Source organism: Phyllostomus hastatus, unplaced genomic scaffold (genome assembly GCF_019186645.2).
Source record: "Phyllostomus hastatus isolate PE091 unplaced genomic scaffold, TTU_PhHast_1.1 phas_contig_38, whole genome shotgun sequence".
Classification (NCBI taxonomy): domain Eukaryota; kingdom Metazoa; phylum Chordata; class Mammalia; order Chiroptera; family Phyllostomidae; genus Phyllostomus; species Phyllostomus hastatus.
In genome coordinates this window covers 32954306-32978738 of record NW_025333869.1, presented here as the reverse complement: position 1 = coordinate 32978738, position 24433 = coordinate 32954306, and the positions used below count along the sequence as shown (strand labels likewise).

General features: G+C 33.6%; 1 protein-coding gene across 1 annotated transcript in view; it reads right to left on the bottom strand.

The window, feature by feature from the left end:
- The window catches only part of RTKN2 (rhotekin 2), a 69141-nt gene that overhangs the window by 27488 nt on the left and 17220 nt on the right, over positions 1-24433 (bottom strand). The window contains exons 3-7 of the mRNA XM_045841797.1: positions 23163-23221; positions 18117-18170; positions 16652-16769; positions 13996-14190; positions 3523-3617 (exon numbers count right to left, since the gene is read on the bottom strand). Coding sequence (XP_045697753.1) covers positions 3523-3617; positions 13996-14190; positions 16652-16769; positions 18117-18170; positions 23163-23221 — 521 coding nt within the window. The remainder of the gene's footprint in view (positions 1-3522; positions 3618-13995; positions 14191-16651; positions 16770-18116; positions 18171-23162; positions 23222-24433) is intronic.

Here is a 24433-nt window from a genome sequence, read left to right as displayed (position 1 = left end):
TTAAAGGAGAATCCAGTAATATCTTATAGAACATTGAAGACAACTGAGGAATTGCTGCTAAAAGTGATGCTTCCTTTGTGAATTATATTCCTTCCCACCACTTTTCAGATGATTTGGTTGAAAGAACGGGCCTTTCATCATCAGGTCCATTCACACACTGATCGCATTTTGAGTGTTCCAAGGCTTTAACGGTTATCATGCCTGACCAGAAAGCATAGCAGACATAGCACAGATTGTCCTGGATTATTTAAGGTGCAGTTCAACCACTTGTTAGCTGTATGATCTAGTATGCTACATTCTCTAAACTGTATTTTACTCATCTGTAAACTGTAAATCATGATAGAATGAGGAACTTGTGAAGGTCACAGAGTTACCCAGTGGTAGAAATAGAACATGAATCCAAGGCCGATGGCCACACTTAACCACTTCATTATTGATGTCTCCTTATAACCACATCTCACAGTGACTAAGAATAAAAACTGTTTTAAAAGTATTTGTTTGCTTATTTATTTATTTCTACTTTACTGAAGTAAGAACACGTAACAGGAAATACACCCTCTTAGATTTTTAAGTGCACAATGCAGTATTGTTAACTGCAGGCGCTATGTTGCACAGCAGATCTCTAGAACTTACTCATCTTGTGTAACTGAAACTTTATACCTGTTGATTAGCAACTCTCCATTCCCCCTCCTCCAGCCTCTAGTAACTGCCGTGCCACTACCCGCCACTGCTGCTGTGAGTTTGACTATTTTAGATACTGGCTATTTCAGTTAGCATAATGTCCTCATGGTTCATTCATGCTGTCATATATTGTATACTTCCCTTTTCCTGAAGGCTGAGTAGTGTCCCGTAGAACAGTGTCTGGCACATAACAGGCACTCAACATATGGTAGTAATATCGGTAATCCAGGACTGGCATAAGTGGGATTACAACAAACTTCATTTACTAAATTTTCTGTAAAATTGATAATATTAATACCATTGCAAACTTCAAGTTTTGTGTGATAAAAGGCTGCACTGTTCAGACCAGTCTTCCTGAAAACTACTGAAAATGTTGAATTAACTATATTTTAATTTTTTTCCCAGAGCAACAAAGATAGTGGAATTATATCTTTCATAGTAAAAAAATTTTTTTTCAAGATTTATTTATTTTTAGAGCAATGAGAAGGGAGGGAGAAGGAGACGGAGAGAAACACTGATGTGTTAGAGATACATTGACTGGCTGTCTCTCGCATACCCCCCAGCTGGGGACCCGGCCTGCAACCCAGACATGTGCCCTGACTGGGAATCCAACCAGTGACCCTTTGGTTCACAGGCCGACAGTTAATCCACTGAGCTATACCAGCCAGGGCCAGAGTCAAAAAAGGTTTTTAAACTGCCAAAGTTATATATTTTGTAAAAATACTTTCAAGAATGAATCAAAATAAACCTATCACACAAAAACAAAGGTTCAAAAAGTATGACACCAGAGCCCTGAATAATGTGGCTCAGTGGATTCAATGCTGACTTGCAAATTGAAAGAAGTAAGATACGAGCAGGACACACTACAAGAAACTAAATTATATATACTTCAAGCAGGAGGAAAATGATCCTAGGTGTTTTGAGTAAGATGTAGGTGGTCCATAGGAACATGTGGGTTAATCTAAATCAATATTAAGCACACAGAACACAAGGGGGAGTAAATGATAATGAAAAAATATAATAAAAAAAGAAAAAATCTTGTGAAGTTTAAAAATCATATAGAATTATAATACATAACAATAGCACATAGGTCAGACAAATGGGGTTTAACTTGCTAGTCCCTGCATTGTCTGAGAAGGTAAAATTATCTTTTAATTTTACACTTTACTAAGTATTATTAATATTTCTAGAGATAATTTCTAGAAGATGAAAAAAAGAATTATAACTTTAATTAGAACAAGGAAAAATGGAAATGATGAAAGTATCAATCTTTTAAAGGGTAAGACAAAATAGAAAAACCACTATGGAAAAGACAAATAGAAAACACAGGATATGATGGGAGATTTAAATCCAAATATTTGATATCGTATAATATGGGTTATAAACTATTTGGTATTAAATGGAAAATCACTAAATGGGCTAGTAAAAAACCCACAATTATTGTCAAATTGGATAAAAATTAAGATCTAATGTATAACCCTGTTGGAAGAAGCAAATCGACAATATAAAAATAGGTACAGGTTGAGGTAAAAGAGTGAAAAAATACTCAATTAAAAAGTCTATGAATCAAATAGCAAAGGCTAAATTTATGTAAAGCAAAAAGAGACATAACTATGAAAACTAGAAAAATCTACAGTAATCAGAATTTGCTATACCTTTCACAATAACAGAGTATATGTAAACTACAATAATTATTTCTATACATTGCTATGTTTCTTTTGCATAAACTACAACTACCAATATATCATCCAGAGAAAAGGGTTAAGGTTAATTTAGCCCCATGTTTTCTTATATCCTTTGCTACCAATAGAAGGGTTGGCTTCTTCAATTTTAAATTTAATAATAAGATAGATCTTTGATTGCCAACAAGAAGATGATGAAGTCATCAATTTCAAGTCAAAGACAAAGGTTCAGAATATACAAAATAGACAAACAAATGTCTAGCAAAAGCATGGAAAGAGGAAAGTAAACTTTACTTTTAGGGAACAAGGATGAATATATTTGAAAAAACCCATAGAATGACTCATGCCCACATTACTTATGCTAATATCTACTTCAGGGGAACATATTAAAATTAAAAGTTATTCCTCTCACCACATATACAAGGTCTGTCTGGAAAAAGTCCAGCCATTGTTACTGTAACGGGAGTTATACTTCTTGTGTGATATTGATGTAACCTGGCAGCCAAGGAGAGCAGACTGGAAATGTGCATGCATGAACAATGATGACTTCACTGTACTGAAGTGGGGCAGTAGACACTGTTGAGTGAGCATGTGTTCTGCGTGGCCATCACATTCAAAATGACTGCACGAGCAAAGCAATGAATCTGCACCAAACTTTACATTAAGCTTGAACATTCCATCACAGAAACTCTTTGGATGATTCAGAAGCCCAAAGCCATGGGCAACTGGTAATTGACAGCTTCATCATGACAACATACCCACTCATGCATCACCAAAAAACTCTGTATCTGGTGAAGAGTTTTTTGGCAAAACATCAAATCACCCAGGTGACTCAGTCCCACTACAGCCCAGATTTGGTACCCTGCAACTTCTGGCTTTTCCCAAAACTAAAATCACCTATGAAAGGGAAGAGATTTCAGACCATCGATGAGATTCAGGAAAATATGACAGGGCAGCTAATGGCAATTGGGAGAACTATTTAAAGTCCCAAAGTGCCTACTTTGAAGGCAACTGAGGCATCATTGTCCTATGTACAATGTTTCTTGTATCTTCTTCAATAAATGGACCTATTTTTCATAGTACATGGCTGCATACTTTCTGGACAGACCTCATATATCAACATAACACAGGTAATAAGTAAAATATAGACTGTACTTACCATTTCCATTAATAGACAGATTATGGGTCTTGAAACTGTCCTCAGCACTTTCCAAGGTCAGTGTAGTGTGAGCTAGCAAATTATACTTTGCACCACTAATAGTGAGAAAGAAGACATGTTTTAAGTTCTCTAGTGTATTTTCTACTATATACAATATTAGATGTTTGACAACAACAAAATAAACCTGATTTAAAAATGGGCAAATGACTTGAATGGACAGGACATTTCTCCAAAAGAGATACACAAATAGCCAATAAAAACATGAAAAGATGCTCAAGATCACCAGTGATTGGGAAAATACAAATCAAAACCACAATGAGATACCACTTCACAGCCATTAGGATGGCTATTATAAACAAAAATAACAACAACATCAACAACAAAGAAAAATAGAAAATAACAAATGTTGGCTAGGGTGTGGACAAATTGCTGATGGGAATATAAAGTGGTATTACCACTACGGAAACAGTATAGTGACTCCTCAAAAAACGAGAAATAGAACTGCCACATAAGTCAGCAACTCTATGTTAGGGCATATTCCCAAAAGAACTCAAAGCAGGGACTCAGATCTGTGTAAACCCATGAAAACAGCAGCATTATTTACAACAGCTAAATAGGGAAAGTAGCTCAAGGAAAGGCTGAAAGGGTAAAAAAATGTATATACATACAATGGGATATTATTCAGCCTTAAAAAGGAATAAAATTCTGACTCCAACATGGATACATTGCAAAGACATTATGTTAAGTGAAATAAGTCAGTCACAAAGGACAAGTACTATATGATTGATTCCACATACATGAGGAACCTAGGAAAGTCAAATTTACCGAAACAGAAAGTAGAATGGAGGTTTCCAGGGTCTGAGTGGAGAAGGAAGCAGGGGGTTAGTGCTTAGTGGGTATAGAGTTTCCATTTGGGACGGTAAAAAAGTTCTTGAGATGGACAGTGGTGAGGGTTGTAAACACTGTGTATGTGCTTAATGCTACTGAATCATATTCTTAGGCAAATGTTTTGTTATGTATATTTTACCAAAACAAAAAAATGAAAAAAAACACATTTAGGTGTTATAAATGAAAGTTTAAAGTTATAAATGATTAATCAACTCTTCATTTCTTTATGCTATTTCATCTTAAGAAAATCTGAAAATTACTTGGTTTAACTTACAAATGTTTCTTTTAAAGGATCTCCATTCATTCAAAATTATAGACTTAACATCTTATATGTGCCAAGTCTTATACAAGGTGATGGGCATGAATGGTAAACAAGACTCAGTATTATATTCTGATGCAGGAGACAGGGGGGAAAAGTAGAGAAATAAATCAAATACTGGTATTTTAAACTTATAATGCAACTTTTTCTATGAAAGAAACAAAAGGTATAAGAATACCGAAGACCTGTGTTAGGCAGGGGAATTGGGAAAGAACCCTCTGAAGAACTAACAGTTAGGAATAAAAGGACAGAGCCAAGCAAAGGATGCAGAAAAACATTTTAAGCAGAGAGAACAACACGTGCAAAGAGAGGCTGAAAGAAGACAAGTGTGGCTGAGGCATAGCGAGCAAGTGGGGAACGCGGTACAACACAGTGCTGGAAATGCAGGCGGGGGTTGAATCACGTAAGACTGTGAGCCTTGGAAGGACAGTGAATTTACTTCCAAGTGTAATGGGAAGTCATTGGAGAAAGTTAGTTAGAAGGATAGTGATGGAATCTGGTTCATATTTATTTCCTGGAGGTGGGAATAAATCTCCTTCTGGTTAATCCAATTTAAAGATTTGTAATTTTTATCTATAGTATGGGGAAATGAAGATTTCCCCACTCCTACTTCCATTTTTTTTCATTAAACTACCTAAGTTAAAATAGCACATTGCTAAAGTATCTAAAAATTGTGATGATAAATTTCATATCCTGACTTTCTGTGGTGATAAAAGGTGAAAATTTTTGTTCAATAGTTGTATTTCCTCTGCTAGTAATCTTAATTTTATTTCAAGACTTTTCTTGGTTTTTTAATTTTCCAAAATCTTAACACTAAAAACAGTAAAGAACATGTTTTTAGGAGACATGTTCTTAACACAAAATCTTAACACTAAAAACAGTAAAGAACATGTTTTTAGGAGGAGACAGAGAGATGGACAGACAGAAATATAGACAAACCTAGGGGAAAAAAAGAAGAAGTCTGACGGGGATCTCTGTTAATTATGCCAGGTTATACGTTTCATAAACTTTATCCCACTAATCTTTATTAAAATCTCTACTACAAAGGCAGGAATAGGTATACATGTACTAAGTATGCAGTGCATGCATACATGCACTCCTTTAGTAAATACTACCATGCCCTACAGAATATTACCTCCTGTGAGAACACCTCTTGTTTTTTGTTTTACCAGTTATATTGAGAAATAATTGACATACATCACTGTGTAAGTTTAAGGCATACAACACGATGGTTTGATCTACCTTGGTTTTAACACACAACTATCATAGACAACACGCATCTTTCTTTACACAGGAAAATTTATGTTTCTGTCTCCCAAACATTGTTTTAACAAAAAAAACACATGAGTAAGTTTCAAGTTACATTCTGAATACAGCCGGTATAATGTCAGACTCATATGTAAAATTTCGCTAAGTATTAACAAATCTCCACTGTTGCTAGAGCTAAGAGGCACCAGCCTCATATCCAGTGTAGCAATTCTCTGCTGTTATTCACTTGTTTTTCCCTAGTGTTAGACAATGAGTACCTCCACACACCAAAAAAAGTTGAGGAAGTATTAAAAAAACCTGTGGAGAAAGAATCAAAGCAATTGAGAACAGCAATTATAATGGAAGAGCAAACATCACCACACACAAACTGCCCATTAACAATCACAAACTGTTTTAATATTTTAAGTATTAGTTCAACATGATAATTGGTCATTGATATACAGGTTTCATGGAACGACATTATCATTTCCCCCCACTTAAAATGATAGGAAATAGACTCCCGTCAGCACGTTAGCGCAGGGTGTCATTTTCAGGAAGAGGTCTGTGCAGCAAGTGGATAACTGCTGGGGGTGAGCGACACTCGCTGTGGGGGACGGCAGGCCCAGTGGTTGCAGGGCAGGGCAGGAGAGGGAGGGAGGGGGATGTCCCACGGAAGGGGGGCAGGCACTGTACATCACGGTGCTGTGCAGGCGTGATGAGGCACTGGATTTTATTTTGAGTAAAACGGAGCAAATGGTAGGTTTGGGGCTATGCGTTGTGATCTGACTTGTATTTTTGATCCCTCTGGTGGCTGTATGGAGGACAGAGCACAGAGGCCAAGAGTGAAAATGGAGACACCAAGCAGAAAGCTACTGCAATTGACCAATCAAGAGCTGATGCAGGCCTGGAACAGGGTGGTGGCTGGCAGAGTGGTGAGAAGTGGTAACATTCTTGATACAGTCTTAAAGTTGATCCAGTGTGGCCATCAGATGGATGTGAAAGTAAATAGTCAAAGACAACTCCAAGGCTTTTGGCCTGAGCAACTAACAAAATGGAATTGTTATTAACTATAATGAGTCTAAAAGAAGAATAGAGATAGGAAGTAAGAATTTAGTTTGGATAAGTTAAGTTTGAGATATTTTTAGGTATCTAGATGGTTTCTTTACAGGCAGCTAGGTAGATGAGTCTGGAGTTAGGAGAGGAAAATTGTTGAAGAATTAAAGTTGGAAGTTAGCAACCTAGATAAAATTTAATGAAAGTCAGAAAGTTAAATGAAGTTCAAGGACTGGATACTGGGACACAAGCACTCTGTCACTTCCGATTAAGCTGAAGAGCAATGAACAAAGGAGAGGTGAGGAACAGTCACTGAGGCAGAAGAAAAATCCCAGAAGTGGTATCCTAGAAAGTGAGTTAAAAAAACTGTTTCAAGGAGAGTGATCAATTATGTTAAACAATGCCAAAAGGTCCAGGAAAAGGGATATTGACCACTGACCTAGGCTCTGGGAGCATGTAGACCACTGTTGGCCTTGACAAGAGCAATTTCTGCAGGGTGGGATGGAGGCAACGTGATGAAAGCTGACTGAAACTCTCTAAGAAAGAATCGGAGCAGAAAAAGTGGAGATAGGGAACATAAAGAACTCTTATCTGTAAAGAATGGCTATGAAATAGGCAGTAGAAATGAGAGATATTTCAGTATGTTTATATTTGTGGAAACGATGCAGGAGAAAATTTCATGATGCCGCGGAGGCGGGATGAGTACATGCATAGGAGCCTACTTTTGAGCAGTTGAGAAGATGTGATCTAATGTACAAGTAGGTGAGGCAAAGGCAGTTCACAAAGGAAAGAAGCAAATACAGATCCAAATGCTGGTAGACTTTATAGAGGGAAGCTACGTTAAGTTCTTTTCAGATTACCTCAGTGAAACAGTCAGCAGCTTTGAGGAAGGAGTGGAGAGAATGGGGTACTGGAGGTTTCGGAAGAGAGAATTGCATGATGTAAACTTCTTACCCTAAAGAGATGTAGAGTAGAAGGCAATGACAACTCAGGATTGCGCAGTCATACTGAAAACTCACTTAAGGTTAAAGATCTTGTGTCTAACATGAACCAGTCAATAAGACTCTTTTTTCTCCAGCTTCCTCATCTATTCTTCATGAGTACAGGTGCAGAGGGGTTCAAAGTAAAATTTAACCAAGGTTCAAGTTTTTCAAAAGTTAGTATGACGAAAGGAGAAAAATGCTCCTAGGAAAGAATTAAATGGCAAGTCATGGAGTCTAAGCTAAGTTGGAGGCAGAGCACTGAAGGGAGCAAGCTGGGAATGTGGGAAGCGGGAGACAGAGTGGAATACCTACTATCAAGATTTTAGAAGGTGTGCAATTATTAGTAATGACAAGACCTAGAATACAATCACGGGGTGGATGGCTGAAAAGGGCGAAAGGACAAGATCACTGGAGGCAAGAGGGTCATGAAACTGAGAGGTCAAGGTATTAAATGGATAGTTCACAAGTATTTTAGGTCCATCAAGGAAATAAAGAACAAACTGACAGTGACCAGAGGGGAGTGGGGAGGGGAATAACTGGGGCAAGAAGGGGAAGGGGTAAGCCAAGGAACACCAGTAGAATACTCACGGGCATGGACAATGCAGGGGGATTGACTGTGGGAGCAGAAGGAACAGGTCGAGGGAGATCAATGGGGAAAAAGGCAGAACAACTGTAAACGAACAACAAAAAATGTTTTAAAAAAGAAAAATACAGGAAGCAGCTATGCCATAGGCTGTGCATTTGCACTGAGTGAACTGGAAAGGTGGCATGTTTAGAAAGCAATCTCTTCCTAAAGAGGCTAAAATTATGACAAAATAAATGTTTACTTTTTTCCCCCTCAAGCCTTAAGAAATGATTGTGACTGAAACATCTTTTCCTTAACTACTTTAAGGTAAACATGTAACACGTTTGCCTCTATTTCCAATGAATGACACATATGAAAATAACAATACAAAAATAGTTATTGATAATCTCCTCTAAGAATGGTTAAATAAACTATGATAGAACCAGCTGATAGATAATGCAGTCATTAAAATGATTTTGTGAAGACTACAATAACTTTATAAAAAAGTTGAATGCACAGTATAATTTTGAATATCTAAATCTCCCCTAAGGTTAGTTATTTTAAAACTTGGAAGAAAAATATTAGTTCAAAATTATAAAAAGTATTTGATTTAGAGTGGTTAAACTATGAATAACTTTTCTAGATTCTATTTCTCAAGTTTTATTCCTTTTGTAATGAAGTAATAAATGTGGTAAAGTGGTAGTAGGATGAAAGTCATGTCTATGAATAGACATGCAGAACATGATGATACTCCATCTACCAATGTGCAGTTGAAAGCACTTTAACAGGCAACATCTTTTTAAAGGCTTATAATAACTACTTGAGGTAGGCAGGGCAGAGATTTGCAGATGGAGAAATTCAAGTTCACAGAATGTAATTAACTTGCCTAAAGCTAGCAAGTGGTATATGAAAAGAGAAGCCTACTATACTATACTTAGTACCTTTATACTTCATTAAGAAATTGTTCAACCCTGACTGGCGTAGCTCAGTGGATTGAGCGTGGGCTGCGAACCAAAGTGTCGCAGTTTCGATTCCCAGCCAGGGTACATGCCTGGGTTGCAAAAATAAATAAAATCTTTAAAAAAAAAAAGAAATTGTTCAAAATTAAGGTACTTCTTCTGTTAAAACAGATACATAGTGACCATATTTTACTGCATGGAACATGCATGGGATTTAAATGCATGGAACATGACTTACTAACCTTTGACTCCAATGCACTACATGATAGAACTACTGTATAATCATTCCTAAGATCTTTAAATAAATGAATACATTATATTCAGTGGTTGAGTAATTTCTTAGTTATGTTTGAACATTGCATAATTTTTTATGCTACCAAACCATTAGCACCCTTATTCCTCAAAACATCAATAACCCATTTATCCTGAACAAGTGTTAGTATACTAGTTTTATAACTTCAGTCTAATTTAAAATGTAGTATAGCGGCTTTTTAAAGTTAATATACTTTTTTGTCAAGTAAATAATCATTGTCAATTTTACCAGTTTTCACAAGATGACGGTTTAAAATGATGTATATTTATTTGCACAATGAAAAATAATGTGCTGAATACCTCTTAAGGAGCATAAGGTAGTTAATTCAGCTATTAGAAGCATTGGGAAAATCTAGCTAAATTCCACAAATAAAATGAATAAATGAAATCACACAAGGGAGCATGCTAAAATTACCAAAAATGTTCACTGTCCTCTTTCAGATCAAACAATACTTTATGATGACATTTCATCTTACTTCATTTTTAAACCATGACTAATTACAATGGCAATGCTTCCAAAATCAACAATGATCTCACTTTTAAAACATTCTTGTCAGGATAACATTTTCTTACTAAAACATTACACTCATTCCTTTCAGCCAACCCTAATATTGAGTTCCCAAAAGTTTAATCAGCTACATTTTTTAAATTAAAAAGGCCAATTGTTACAAGATTGGAGGGGTATCCAAAAATGTTAAGAAAAAAAACAAATTACTACTTTAAATGGTAGTCTAAAAAAAGTACACACTTTTGTCAGGAAGAACAGCTATATTTGATCACATACCATATTACCAGAGAAGATACATACTACCCAAATTTGATCTTTAGTGCCCATTTTGGCTACAAATTTAAAAGTGTATTAGGAAACTTTGTACTGATCTTGAACAAGATCACTGTTAAATAAATAAAATTTATCCCCTAAGCACTCTTTTTACTAATGCTATTCTCCAACTCTTACCACGGTCCTGAAGTGGTCAGTTAAGGAAGTATCAGGTAAGAGTAGTCCTAGGCTGTGAGTTTGACCCCATACACTCTGGATTCCCACCAGAAGTGCAATAGGATGCTGGTACTAGGAGAATATGATTTGGTGAAATGTTGTTAAAGGTTTTATTCCACCTTTTGACCTACTTTAATGGTATAAATAAATGACATGCAAGTTTCATGGGAAATGTTCATAAGGAAAATTATTGTTTGCATTCACATATAAACCAAGTAGAATGACAAATCTAAGTAGAAGAAATGCTTCAAAACAAATAGGTCAATTCCTACTAAAAAAAAGCTTAATACCAAATAATTTTATTCTCAAAAATTCCACTAGGCTTCAAAGAGGAATTTAGGTTAAATACAAGTTCTAACATCACTTAGATTATGTTCTGTGACATAATAAACAATAATTTTAAATTTTAAAATATGTCTACATTTTATAATCCTGTGTCAAGTTTCTAAACTGCAATGCTTCAGCATGAGTTTGAAAAAAAAAGTTCAAAAAGGACTGGTCTCAGAAGAGTAAAAATAGTAACAATAATGGTAAGAGCTATATTTATTAAATGCTTACCACATATAAAGTTCAGGAATTATCTTTTGGAATCTCACAATGATCCTACGGAGTTAGGTATAATTACATTATCATCATTGTTCCCATTTCACATAGGGAGAAACAAAAACCCAGAGGGTGAATTAATCTGTCCTGGGTCAAACAAGTAAATGACAAGATGAAAAATGGAAACATTCACTGCCCAACAACATAGTCGTAAACTGTTTGAGAGGCTCACTCATTGTCTTTATATGCATTAAAGGTGCATAAAACCCTAAAAATGTCTTTAAGGAGCCTACTAAAAAGAAATGATTTTCTTTTTAGAAAGAAACCATCCTTACTTTCCATGTGAGAAAGTAGAGGACCTGGGAATACTGTAACTGGCCCAGAACACTACTGGCCCTGTCATTTTTAAATAAGAAATTTTGCTGCTTAAATAAGTTTTAAAATTACTGAATTTGGTGATTACCTCTAGGGCCTCCTTCAGTTCTAAAATCTCTGTTTCAACCTAGAAATATAATTGTTCATGTAATTATCGAAAAGAAATACTTCCACTACCTTATGGTTCAATTAAAGCACCTTTCAGCAAAAACTTGACATAATCTTAACCTAGAAAACTTTAAAAATAGCGTTAATTTTAAAGGATGAAAATTTAAGGGCCCCTCCTTTCCTCCTTTTTAATGACATTTATGTTAAAAAAGACATTTTCTATGACAGTTTTTTAGTGGAAGGGACCAATTCATGGATCATAAAATCAATTTAATAATTTATAAACAACATTTTTAAGGACTGAAGGTAACTAGAAATTAAAAATTCTGATAATTATACTATAAATAGCAAGCACTAAGTATTGCTTCCTGAAATCTGTTTATGTAGCTGTGTACTCAGTCATAACACAGAATTTATTTCTTACCACGGGTCTCAATCAGAACAGACCGAAAGCCACAATGCTAGAGAGTCCCAAGGCATTTTTCACGTGAAGTATATCTGATACAAAAGGAGTTATTTAATTACATTGTGATGACTGATAGTTCCAGGATCTATACCTAAAATATTTTGTTTTCTGTAATTATAGTAAAATTATTGGCATGCTGAAGAGTCAACTCTACTAAGACATGCAAAGAAATTCTAGGAATGTAGCCCAACCAACAGTTTTTCCAAGAAACAGAAACATAAAATGATTGTTGAAGCAACAAACACAATGTTTAAAGAAAGTATCTGAAAGAAACCAGGGCTCCTTGAAGAAATGATAATTCCAAGCCTGGACAGAAAAACACAAGATGAAAGTGGAACATCTTGTGTCATAAGGCGAAGAAGCTATCAGAGATTAGGTTGTGTCAAAACAACACAGGAGTCAGCTTAAAAGCTTCCCATAGATCAAACAGGGAACAATTTGGCTTCAGAAAGAATAATACATATGAAAGAGTGAGACACAAATTTATAAAAATCCAGTAGTTCAAATAAAAGATAATGCTGATCACCTCCATGATTGCTAGGATATCAACTTAATATTCTAAAATTGGGTAAATAAAAGAAAGTATTTTTCCCTGCCTTTCCTTCAATCAGTTATTTTTTGCATTTATAGTTCATGAAGGAATGTTCTTCTCTGAGAGAATTTCAGGTTTAAAAAAAATGCAGGACAAATTTTTAAAGTCACCAAATTATGATCCCTGATGAAATAATGGATGCTCAGTAATGGCTGCTAAAACCATTAGATAAAAGATTGATAGGCAATTTTACAATAGATGAATCAGGCTGGCAACATTTGAATCCACTGATCAATTTTAACATGACTAAAAGTAGGACAAGGCTTCCCAATGGGAGATAGTAAGAAGTATATATAATCAATATGAAGTATTATTGTCCTAAAAGAAAACCTGAACCTAATCAGTTCTCTAGATCTACTATCTACCAGTTGTAGGACATACAGGGGATAGAAAACAATGTTAAAAAGAAAAGCCACAAATATGCAATTAGCTAAACTCAAAATATGGGAAATTCTATAAGATCTGGTTCCCTCAATAAATAGCAGCAAGAAAAAAGTAGACAGGAAATTGTTAAGGATTAAAAGAAACTTAAAAGACTCACTACAATGCAACATTGTAGACCTTGTTTGGATACTGATTTACACAAATTGTAAAAGGACTTTTTCAGAATTGAGGCAATTTGAATACAGACTAGATAGATATCAGATGATACTAAGGACTTTTTATTTTCCTAAGTGTGATAATGGCAATGTGGTTTTGTGATAAAGGTAAAATATTTTTTTAAATCTGTAAGAATAAAGCATGCCATATAGAAATTCAATTAGCAGGCTGATATGTAACAAATACTTTTACATACAGATAGTCCCTTTTCAAGAAAAACATTTCATCTTTCTAGTAGATACTGGAATTCCAAATCACTAAAAACACATTCTCACCCAAATTCCTATTTTCAAAGTATGGTATTAAGGCTACTTCAGCTGGGTAAATGTCAGACAGCCAAGTTTTGTTTCTGTTGCAGGATGTTTTTTCCGTTTAAAGTATAAACATACACTCCACATACAGTACTTCAAAATGTCACAAACATATAATTATACTGTCACTATAAATATTGTATTAGAAACTTACGAAATAGCACAACTGAAGGACAAACACGTTTCATGATCTTCTTGAAGCACTGAATTTATTTTCTTCCCTGTAGCTTTACTTATAGATGTCTTCAGTTTCTTAGCTAATTTTTTTGGTGTACTGGTTATAGAAGAGTCTTCTGTACAGCAGCTATATACTTCCACCTTTACCTGAAAGTCTGGCTTTGCTTCATTACTAAAAACAAGGGTATTCATAATGTTAGGAATTTAACTCAGCAGAAAATAAAATTATAACATCCTTTGATGTTTTCATACATTTAAAATCAGCATGTGAAATGGGTTTATGTTAATAGATGTTAATGAGACAGAATCTCCCAGTGTTTATTTAGTATCTAAATGACCTGAGAGAGTCATTGCACCTTCCAGAGCCACCAGCTTCTAAAAAGTAGGTCAATCTTAACTCAATTTAACCAATACATACAGGCACATTACTTAAAGAAAAAGAATAAAATGTTCTGGTCATTTTGTTGCCAATGCTATTTCTCCTTGTCATCCCTTTAACACAGCTATTTTTAAGGTATTTACATTATACATGTAATTTCCTGAAATGACTGCTCTTCCAGAAGAGAAAAAGGTTTGGGAAAAAAGGAAAGAAAAAAAGCAGAAACAAAAGTTTCTTATGCTAAAGCCTTTAGTTTTCATTTCTTTTTCATTGTCACTTACAGTCCATCCACCACATGCTGCTAACCCATCCCATAAAACAGCCCCACCTTTCTGCCTAACAACTCTAAAACAACATTTCAATATTCAGTTATATAGGGGAAAGCAAACAAAGAAACAAACAAATGAAAAATGATATAAAGAGGTATGCCCAAGACATGAATTCCTTGAGAACAAATGCTGTCTTAATCTTTGTACTCTTAATCTAGCACAAAAGGTATTTGATGAATATTTATTAAACCAATATGCAGAAATTCTTCAATTTTAGCAAACACTAGGATTGGCTTTGTCCTTTGTCAGACACAATGAACCGCCTCTAGCATACAAGACTGTGGTAATGTCACCAACAATATAAAACACTCAAAGCTGCAGAAGAGATCGTCAGTAGAGGTTGCCTGTATGATCCATCCGCCTCAAAGATTTTAAAACTGCAGCACAGACTTTTTAAGATTTAAATGGCCAATCCAAAGTTTGCATAAATCCCAGGAATAATTTCCAGATATTTTTATAGTTTATTATTTGGCAACTTTTAAACATACAGTATTCCTGGTAATGACTAACAAATGTCAATATTTAGAGGAAAACCAGAGGTTCATAAATATTGAACAGTTATTAAAAACAACCATAACAAAAAGCACATTTTTAAACAACATTTAGAACATTTGACGGCAGTTATTTTTAGAACAATTTAAAATATTTACAGAATTTTTTTAAAAATTACAAATCATGTGTTGTTTTCCCAAGTAACTTGCCTTGTTCTTTCCTTGAAAAAATTATGGTTTTTGTCTTTGTGGTAAAACAAACAAGAGCAAAGGCATGTGAAGAAAAGAGCCCATTACCAGGTTGACCTTGACTAAAAAAATGCACTAGCAATAGTTGATAATGGAAATAAATGTATTTATGTAACTAAGAAAAATTATTTTTTTAGTCTCAATTATGCAAGCATGTGGCAATATTTTGGGGATCCTAAATAAATTTGGTTTAATAGAGGTTGTGAGAAGGCCTGCACAACTGCTAATAACCCGAACAATGCATTTTATTTTCCATGCTACACAATTACTTAGGGGATACTAGACAGAAGCCACAAAACATGGTTTGCAAAAGCTTTTTTTTTTAAATGTTATGTTGAGTGGCAAAACATGTAACATTACTTTAAAATCTCAACTATATAGCTCCATAGCTGAAAATGGAAAAAACCATGCATACTGACTTTATTTTAATAGTTAAATAGCTATTAATATTTACATATTAAGATAATGTCTTTGAAACCCTGAAAGAAATACAATTCGCACACTGATTTAGGCCAATAGAATCTTTAAAGGGGCCAGAAAAAACTTATGTTAGTTAAAAATGATTTCCAAGGGTACCTAAGGAATTCTTTCTGGTGCTGTATTACGACCACAATAAAATGAGCCTCTAAAAGAGCAGGAGCAATAAAAACAGCCCTGAGGATCACCCAATTTTTTATTGTTTTGGAGTACATGAAAGAAGTCCACCATAAGAAAAAGAGTATCTTAAATTTTACTAAAGTGCTTTTCCTATGATACATATATCAGGACCATCTTATAAATAAAGCTGTAATACTATTTTAGTATTTCTGTAACTAAACCTCCTATATGAGACATAAGAACCTGTTTTATGCCCAAATTCTCTCTATATGAAGTATTGTTATAATGAGAGCCCCTTATATTCATAGCTTAGTTAATAAATGATAAAATTTTGTAGAAATTAATAAAAATCTATAATATCTAAGTCAAGTATTTACTATAAATATAACATAATTTCCATTTTACTTTAAATTGGAAAATTTCAAATGCAGAAATGGGTTTCTTTTGAGTAAAGTAATTTTTAGATAAATTTAAACATTTAAAGATCTAATGCTTCAAAAATAACCCAAAGACCCAATAATTATGCCCTCCTTTAAAAAGTCATCAATTTATATTATTTTCATTCTCTAAAGATGAAAAAGTACTTACAATATAGTTACATTTTCAAAACATATATCTGTGATTGTTTTATCAACAATTACCATGTCGGTATCAAAAACTTCAGCTCCCATTTTGAATAAACAAAATATGGCATAACGCTGTGATCCTAGAGAAAAAAAAAACATTTTAAGCCACAATCCAGGTGACAAATCATGCCTAATGATATTAAAAATCTACTTGAAAATGAAAAATGTTAGCTTAAATATTTGTTAATAGATTCTTATTTCTGTACATTGTAATCCTTAACCTTTTATAGTGACTATTCTGTCAGTATATATTAAGACTTTACCCAACCAAAACAATTAAACTAGGGAATATCAAAAATAAAGTTAAAAATATAGGCCTCTTAGCAGCCTAAAATAATCACCAAGCTCATAAATTTTATCCCTAGAAGACCCTTTAAGCTTTAATTAATAGCAAATTTATTATATATTATATATATTATTACCTTTGTCATTTTGGTTTCCAAGTCTATTTAAGAAAAAATGTTTTCTATTATAAGAGGTTAACAGCAAGCTCGTTAACAACAGCAAAACATTTTCCACCAAACTAAAAGCAAGGGAGGAAACCACAAAAACAATAAAAGTAGACATGCGAACACAAAAAAACATAGCTGCTGGGTCTTTCAATTTGGTGATGTTTTTTAAAAAGTATTAGGTGATTAAAGGGCTAAATCCTCATTACTGAGCAAATGTGGCTCTTCAGAAAAACCTATTCTCTACAGTAATCAAAAAGATGTATTAATTCCCACATGTATTCTTTTGTAAAGTAAATGATATTTCCTAATTGAATAACAGATATACTAACCTGATTTTGGATTCCTCATATTAAACTAATTATGCTCAATATGATTCAGTTTTTAAAATATGAGTAACAAAGCTATCACAATAGACAAGAAACAAAAAGGATTATCTTATCTTTTCTGCTTTGTCTCTAACATCTAGAAATCATTTGAGGTTAATTTCCATGACCTCAGCATTACATGGATTTGTGAAGACTATATAAAGCTGTAAAACGCTGAAGGGAGGGAAAAAATCAGATCAAGCTAAAAATCTTTCTCTCTTATGTCCTATAAAAAATAATCTGAAGAAACAAAACAAGGCGGAAAAGATCTCCCAGATTCTGGGCAAATGGAAGAAATGTCGCCTTTACCTTCACCCCTCAAACATTTTCTTTGTCTCACACTCCCTTCCCTTAGAACCTGTGACATACTGTCCTCGCAGTTGCCTATCAACAACTAAAAGTATATTAGATATGCATTATCTTAATTTGTATCAAGCAATTACAACACATTTATACTAAAAATCCTAAAAGAAATACCACAGTTCAGCAAAATTTTGCTTTATTCTACCATATTCTATACTATTTCATCATGGAAGCAGCTCTTTTCCCAATAACACAAATTTATTATACACTAGAAAAAACTTCAACTACAAATTAAAATTATACATACGTTCTTTATTGCTGAAGTGATCAGAGTCTTTCCACATTAGTGGTATTCGAATATCTATAAAGAGAGGAAAAAGAAATGACAGGTAATAATTTTGGTAAATTTCATTTCTTAGAGTGAAATGTACCTCTGAATTCCATAATGGGTTCTGACCATTAAAGCCATTAAAATTTATTATTTAAATATTCTAACACAGGTAATATTTTAATAGCTTAAACTAGAAATATAAAATGTGTTACATTTATTTACATAATTTACTAAAAAAACCCCACAAACTGTAACTTAAGAAATTAACATATTAAGTGAAGTCTGTAATACGTTTATGCCATAACATTTTCATTTTGAGATTTATGTTTTTGAAGTAAGTGAATTATGGGAAACCCTAGTGTTGAATTTCTATTTGGGCTGAGTGGTAGCAACAAAAGTAGTTAGATATGTTCAAACTATATAGAATAGTAGAGGCAGAAAAAACTTGAGAATTTTATTCACTATGCAAACTTTAAAGATGAAGAAAATTCAATGACTTGTCTAAGATCACTGTCTTTGGGGGGAGAGATGTAGCTCTTGACAAACAGATCAAAACTATTTCCAGTAAGAAGATTAACTTGTCTGCAAAAGAATTTGCAGATCTTTGTATATTCTCATGTTACAAACTGCAGCATTTCCCCTAAGAAATAAAGCTAAAAAGAGGAATGCATTACTTCTCTCAGTCCAAGAAAAAAGTTTTATGTTCTAAAAGTGACCTAAACATACTTTCTCTCATTTGCAGACTCTTCAGACTGAAGAGGAATTGTATTAATAATCTTTATTCCAGAAGTTAATCTAGAGCTGTGATATAGTCAAAATGTTTCCTTCCTAGTTTCCTCCATTCTTCACTTTTAATACTAGATTAACAGTAGTAACAATTTCTCTGACATTCCTAAACTATATTTTCAAAGTTAGAGTATCAAGGTTCTACCACACAGATTAAGCTGTGTGAACTACCATGTTACATAGCACAGTAGAGGTCTCAATGACACGGTTTTAGTTACTCAGAGAGTACGAAAGCCATATAAACACCTCAAACCTTTGTGGAAAACTTAAGACACTTCCTTATTATATTTACGAAGTTTATGTGCATATTTTTCATACCTATTAATTATGCTACTTTCAAATTAATTACAAATCTTAATGAAGTAAGTTGTTTGGCTACATTTAGGTTGGACTTCACTTTTAGATCCCAAGATCTTTTGTCTATATTTTTATTTGTGTAGAATTCAATTTTTAAGGTTCTTAATGCCTATTTTGAATTTCCTTTCTATAACAGCTTTATATTACTCCTTCACCCTTAACCTATGCAACCAGGGAGGTGTGCATCAGCACCCTTACCACTGCTGTCTCGGCAGTTCTCATACAAATACAGCCTACTGAGCCCTCTCCGTGTGCCAAGATAAACACTCTACATACATGTCATCAAACAATGATTTTTAAAATGTGTTTACCAATTTAATAGTCACGTAACAGGACTTAGTTGTTTACATTTGCATTTTCTTGCTTAACAAGAAAAATGTTCCTAGCTTATTGGCCTGCTCAGTGAGTCTGTTTGTGTCCCTGGCCCATTTCTCTCTCTTTTTTTAACATTATTTATGGTTTCTACTTTTAAAAGCTAATTATTTAATCTATGTGAGAATTTGAGTGTGTGAAGCAAAATATAAAAATGGTTATTCTTATAAAAAATAATTGTTGCAGCTCCATTTATTTATACCTAATAGAAATTCTTTTCTTTACTGATTTAATTATGCCATCTTTATCATATATGTCATTCTAAGTGGTGATTCCTTGGCTATATACTTTATGGATCTAATTGAATCATTTATTAATGACTATCTACCCTAATGTCAGTACCACACTATTATAATCATTGAACCTTTATAATGTACTGTTAGAATATATCCTTACAGCAACATCTTACTCTTACTTGCTAATTTCTTTATGTGAACTTCAGAATATTTTGCCCAAATTTCCCCTCTAAAATGTTTTATTACAATTCTATTGTCCAAATTAATTAGGAAACTGATATTGTTATAATATTGTCTTTACACAGAGTAGCACAATAAAGTTACTCTTACACTTTTATAATTTTATAATTTATTGAAAGAAGATCTTTTTCTGCCATCATATCTCATAACTAGTTATTGCTGGTTTTGAGAGCAGCTACCACTTTTTGTATATTTATCTTGAGTCTAGCCATTTTTACTGAATTCTTTATTAATTCAAATAGTTCAGTAAATTTCCTTAAATTTTCTAGTTCTGCAATCTATTATCTTCAAATAGTACTGAATTTCTCTATTTCTTTTCAGTAGTTTCATATTTCATTCTTACTACTTTAGCTAGGATTTCTAAAACTGTGTTAAATTATGGTGATACAATAGACATTATTTTGTTCTTGCTTTTAATGAGATTGCCTTTATTGTTTTATAATTATGACTTGGCTGATGTCCTGTCAAAGAGCCTGTGTCTTACTTGACCACAATTGCTGACTCATTTCATTTCACAACTGTTCTTGTTCACAGCTGTTCTTGCTCTATTAGGGTGGTATTAACTGTTTACACTGTCTGAAGAGGAACATGGACCCTGACTTCCTTTGCTGGTTACCACAGCCTATGGGTCCATCTTACCCTCGCCCGTGCCTAGTTATGTTAGATCCTCAAGAGAAGGTGGGCACGTCTGTGTCCCAGGTGGTCAAGTACTGTCAGATGACAAAAAATGTATGAACCACCAACTATGTTTCTTAATTCAGGTTCAAATAGTAGAAATTCCTTTCTGATTCTGGCAAATGGTTGACTCAGTTTTAGTTTACAGTGCTCTGACCTTTGTCTTTTTTTTTATGTTTTCATTGACATCTAGGTGGAAAACTGAAAGAGTCTATTAATAGGATGGCCAACTTGATGCTATCAGGCCCTACAAGTTTATCTACCATAATTTTCAAAAATAAAAACTGAGGCACTTGTGAACTGATTTGGCTTTAGTCACTGAATTAGTAGACAGTGAATAAGCTCAGAAAACTTTAACACAATGCAATTATTTGATGTTTAGCAGATAATCACAATAAACCTCAATTATTCTTTTTACTTTTATAAAGATCTTCCCCGTGAGTGGTGAAGCTGGAAATGAAAACCCAGCTATTTTCTCCTGATAGTTGATGTAGTCTCAGAAACATTATTAAAAAAAGAAAAAGTGAATTCATTTTCAATTTTTATTTTTTACAAATATACAGGCAAGATATAACTGTCTAAGCAAAGATTATATATGCATCCCATTTTCAGATACTTTCAGTTCCTTAATTTAATTTAAACTTGTCTTTTGGAAAAAAGGAACACATGAAGAATTAAGTTTAATTTCTATACTTGAGTATCTGTGGTCAAAAAAATAGTGTTTCCTCTTACTTTAAATGCTTTTACTTGAGCACTCTTCTAAATGTACAGTTAACACTAATTCCATCAATTGCTGCAGTCAATAAACTATCATCGAATGACAACAGATGTTAACTCTATCGTGTCATTTGAGTGTTCAATAGCAATTTAACATGTCTCAGTTGTGTACTGAGTAGTACTACACTGTAGGCAAGAAATAAAGGATTACATTTAAGTATTTTTAGAAAATCTCCTTTAAAGACCTATAATATTTTACCTATCACATTAAAATACTTTAAATACAGTGACCAACTAGTATGTAAAAGTACTGTGTTTGGCATCAAAAGGATACAAGAGGCATAAGACATTTTATTCCAGTCTTATAATTGGAAAGATGAAAATATAAATAAATATAAAACAAGCAACAAATCTTTATATAGTTCAGTTCTTTTTCTGAAGAATTTTTTGCTGAGGGAAATTCCTCTGATTCAGGACAATTATATTGTATGTAAAATTCAGGTCTGTCCTTCCTCTATGAGAATTTTTGTTTACACATAAGGACATTTCTAAAAAAAAAATTCTTTGAGTGAGAGGGCCTGAAATGCAGCAGCAGGGTCACTGGAGCTAAGAAAACAAGGCTTTTGGCCAATGACACAACCCAGTTATTACTTAAGGACCGATGGAAGCCTGCTTTTTCCGGTATTTGTGCAAGGTGCATTATCTAACTAGCGTACACACAAGTCAGCCATGTGTTCACTTCAATCTATGGCATCTGCAAGCCATTGTCTTTCTTTAGCTTTCTTAACACTTTGGAGAAACTGAGACAACACAGCGTAAGTGCCATCTAGTGGTAAAGAGTCTCTTAACTGTATTAGGAATTCAGGGGAGAAACATCATTTCTAACTGGAATAACAGGGAGGACCTTATAAATGAGCAAACAGATCCTGAAGTTACAACATAGTTATTTCAAGAGCTAACTGGGTGTCAGAAGCATGGGGTGTGCAGGCAGAACAGGGAGAGAAATGTCTTGCTAAAGCAGACAGCTTATGTATAGAAATAGTAGAAAATATAGCTAGAAAAAAATAGTTGGATCAGAATAGAAAACTCTTGGGGAAATGTTTGGTCTTTATCCTACAAGCATGAAGAAGTCATCCATCCAATCAATATTTACTGAGCAATTACTATGTGCAAGCACTGTGTTACTTCTGGGTATATAATGATGAACAAAACAAACATAGTTCCAACCCTCATGGAACTTCTAGCCTACATAAGCATTAAAAACATTGAAACTTTTAAGCAGAAAAGGAGTGGAGAGTCAAAAGACTTGAGTCTGCAGCCCAACTCAAACACTTACAGGAAGTCATTTAACCTTTGAGTTTACAAAAAAAGAGAACCACCCTATATATTTCATAAAACTGCACTGAAAAGAAAACAGCATAATATATGTAATACATATGAAATGGGTTTCTCAAATTGTTTGTAAAATTTTATTTATCTGTAGAGCATAAAGACGAGAAGCATTTTAAAACAGCATTTTGATAGAGGTATGCAAAATAAAATGAAGAGAATGGGCACAGAAAATTTTAAAAACCATACCAGCTCTAGAACGTTATTTTATAGAAGGTGTTCAGGAACATAAAAATGATCTATCGCATACCTGATATGGCAATCTTTCCTTTACATGCTGTTCGTTCTTTATTTTCAAAGTTCACATCACTGTCAAAAGGAAAACACCTAATGAAAAAAAGATCTTTTCTAGTATGCAACTGTTTGAACAATCTTTCACAAAATGTCTAAATACTAAAAGCAAACACGTATCCATGAATAATAATGATTTCTAGTTAATATGAACTAGAACTTGACTCAAATCTTGAGATGTTTAGTCAACAGCTAACTGGTTTTAAAGGAAATATAGAGAGCTATTCTCTTTGATTTTTCATAAAAGCTTTACCTTCCCTACATACTAGTTTACTCTACAATGAAAGCCTTTTGTGATTCCTTACATTTATAAACAATATTTACAATATTTGTCCATGTCCCAGGAAGTGTAATACCTTGAATCACCATTTCATGAAATATATCTCTAGCTTGCCCCAAAAAGTTAATGAATGTTCCAATCATAAATTTCTTACCCAGGAGTATCTTATCCTCATAAAATATAACAAATATCAAAATAACTCTGTTCTATATTTATATGCAGTAAGACAATAATTCATTTCCTTGAAGTTCCAACAAACTAAAATTAACTAAGGTGGAAAAGGAAGGGATGGCTCTGTAGAGAAAATAAAATGTGGAGAGGAAAATTTTATTATGACAACAGAAAACAGTTTCAAAGGAAATTCTTGGTATATAAAACACACCCAGGCCTGACTTTAGAATTTACTATTACAAAAAAATAAAATAAAATAAATATACTATTACCATTTTAAAAAATCTTTTAAAATAGATATCTACTATTAGACCAAATCAATCCCTCCCTTTTATATTTCTCCAATATCCTACTTCTTAATATTCTGCATTTAGAGATTAGCATTCCATTTCTAGACCAGTATTTCCAAGAGTACTCTTCTTAGCACTTTTTTGGGGGGTCTTTATTTAAATTAGTTAGCTAATTAACTGTTAGCTAATTTAATTAGGTACTTCAAGTACATATAAGATAGAAACTTTTCATTTGACTACTGCTTGATTTTCTAAGAGGCTTTTAGAGAAAGATTGGGTGGGAGTTTGAAGTGTATCTAACCAATTTGCAAGAGTATGACACCATCTCACTGTGTGTCATTTAGGAGGCTTGTTAAAAAGACTGCATGTATTCATTATCATGTGTCCAAATTTGAAAATAAAATATATCAAGGTACTATTTTCTTACTCTCTTACTGGGTTAAGCACATAAGTATTATAGGTGAAGTATATTTCAAATGACCCAAAATA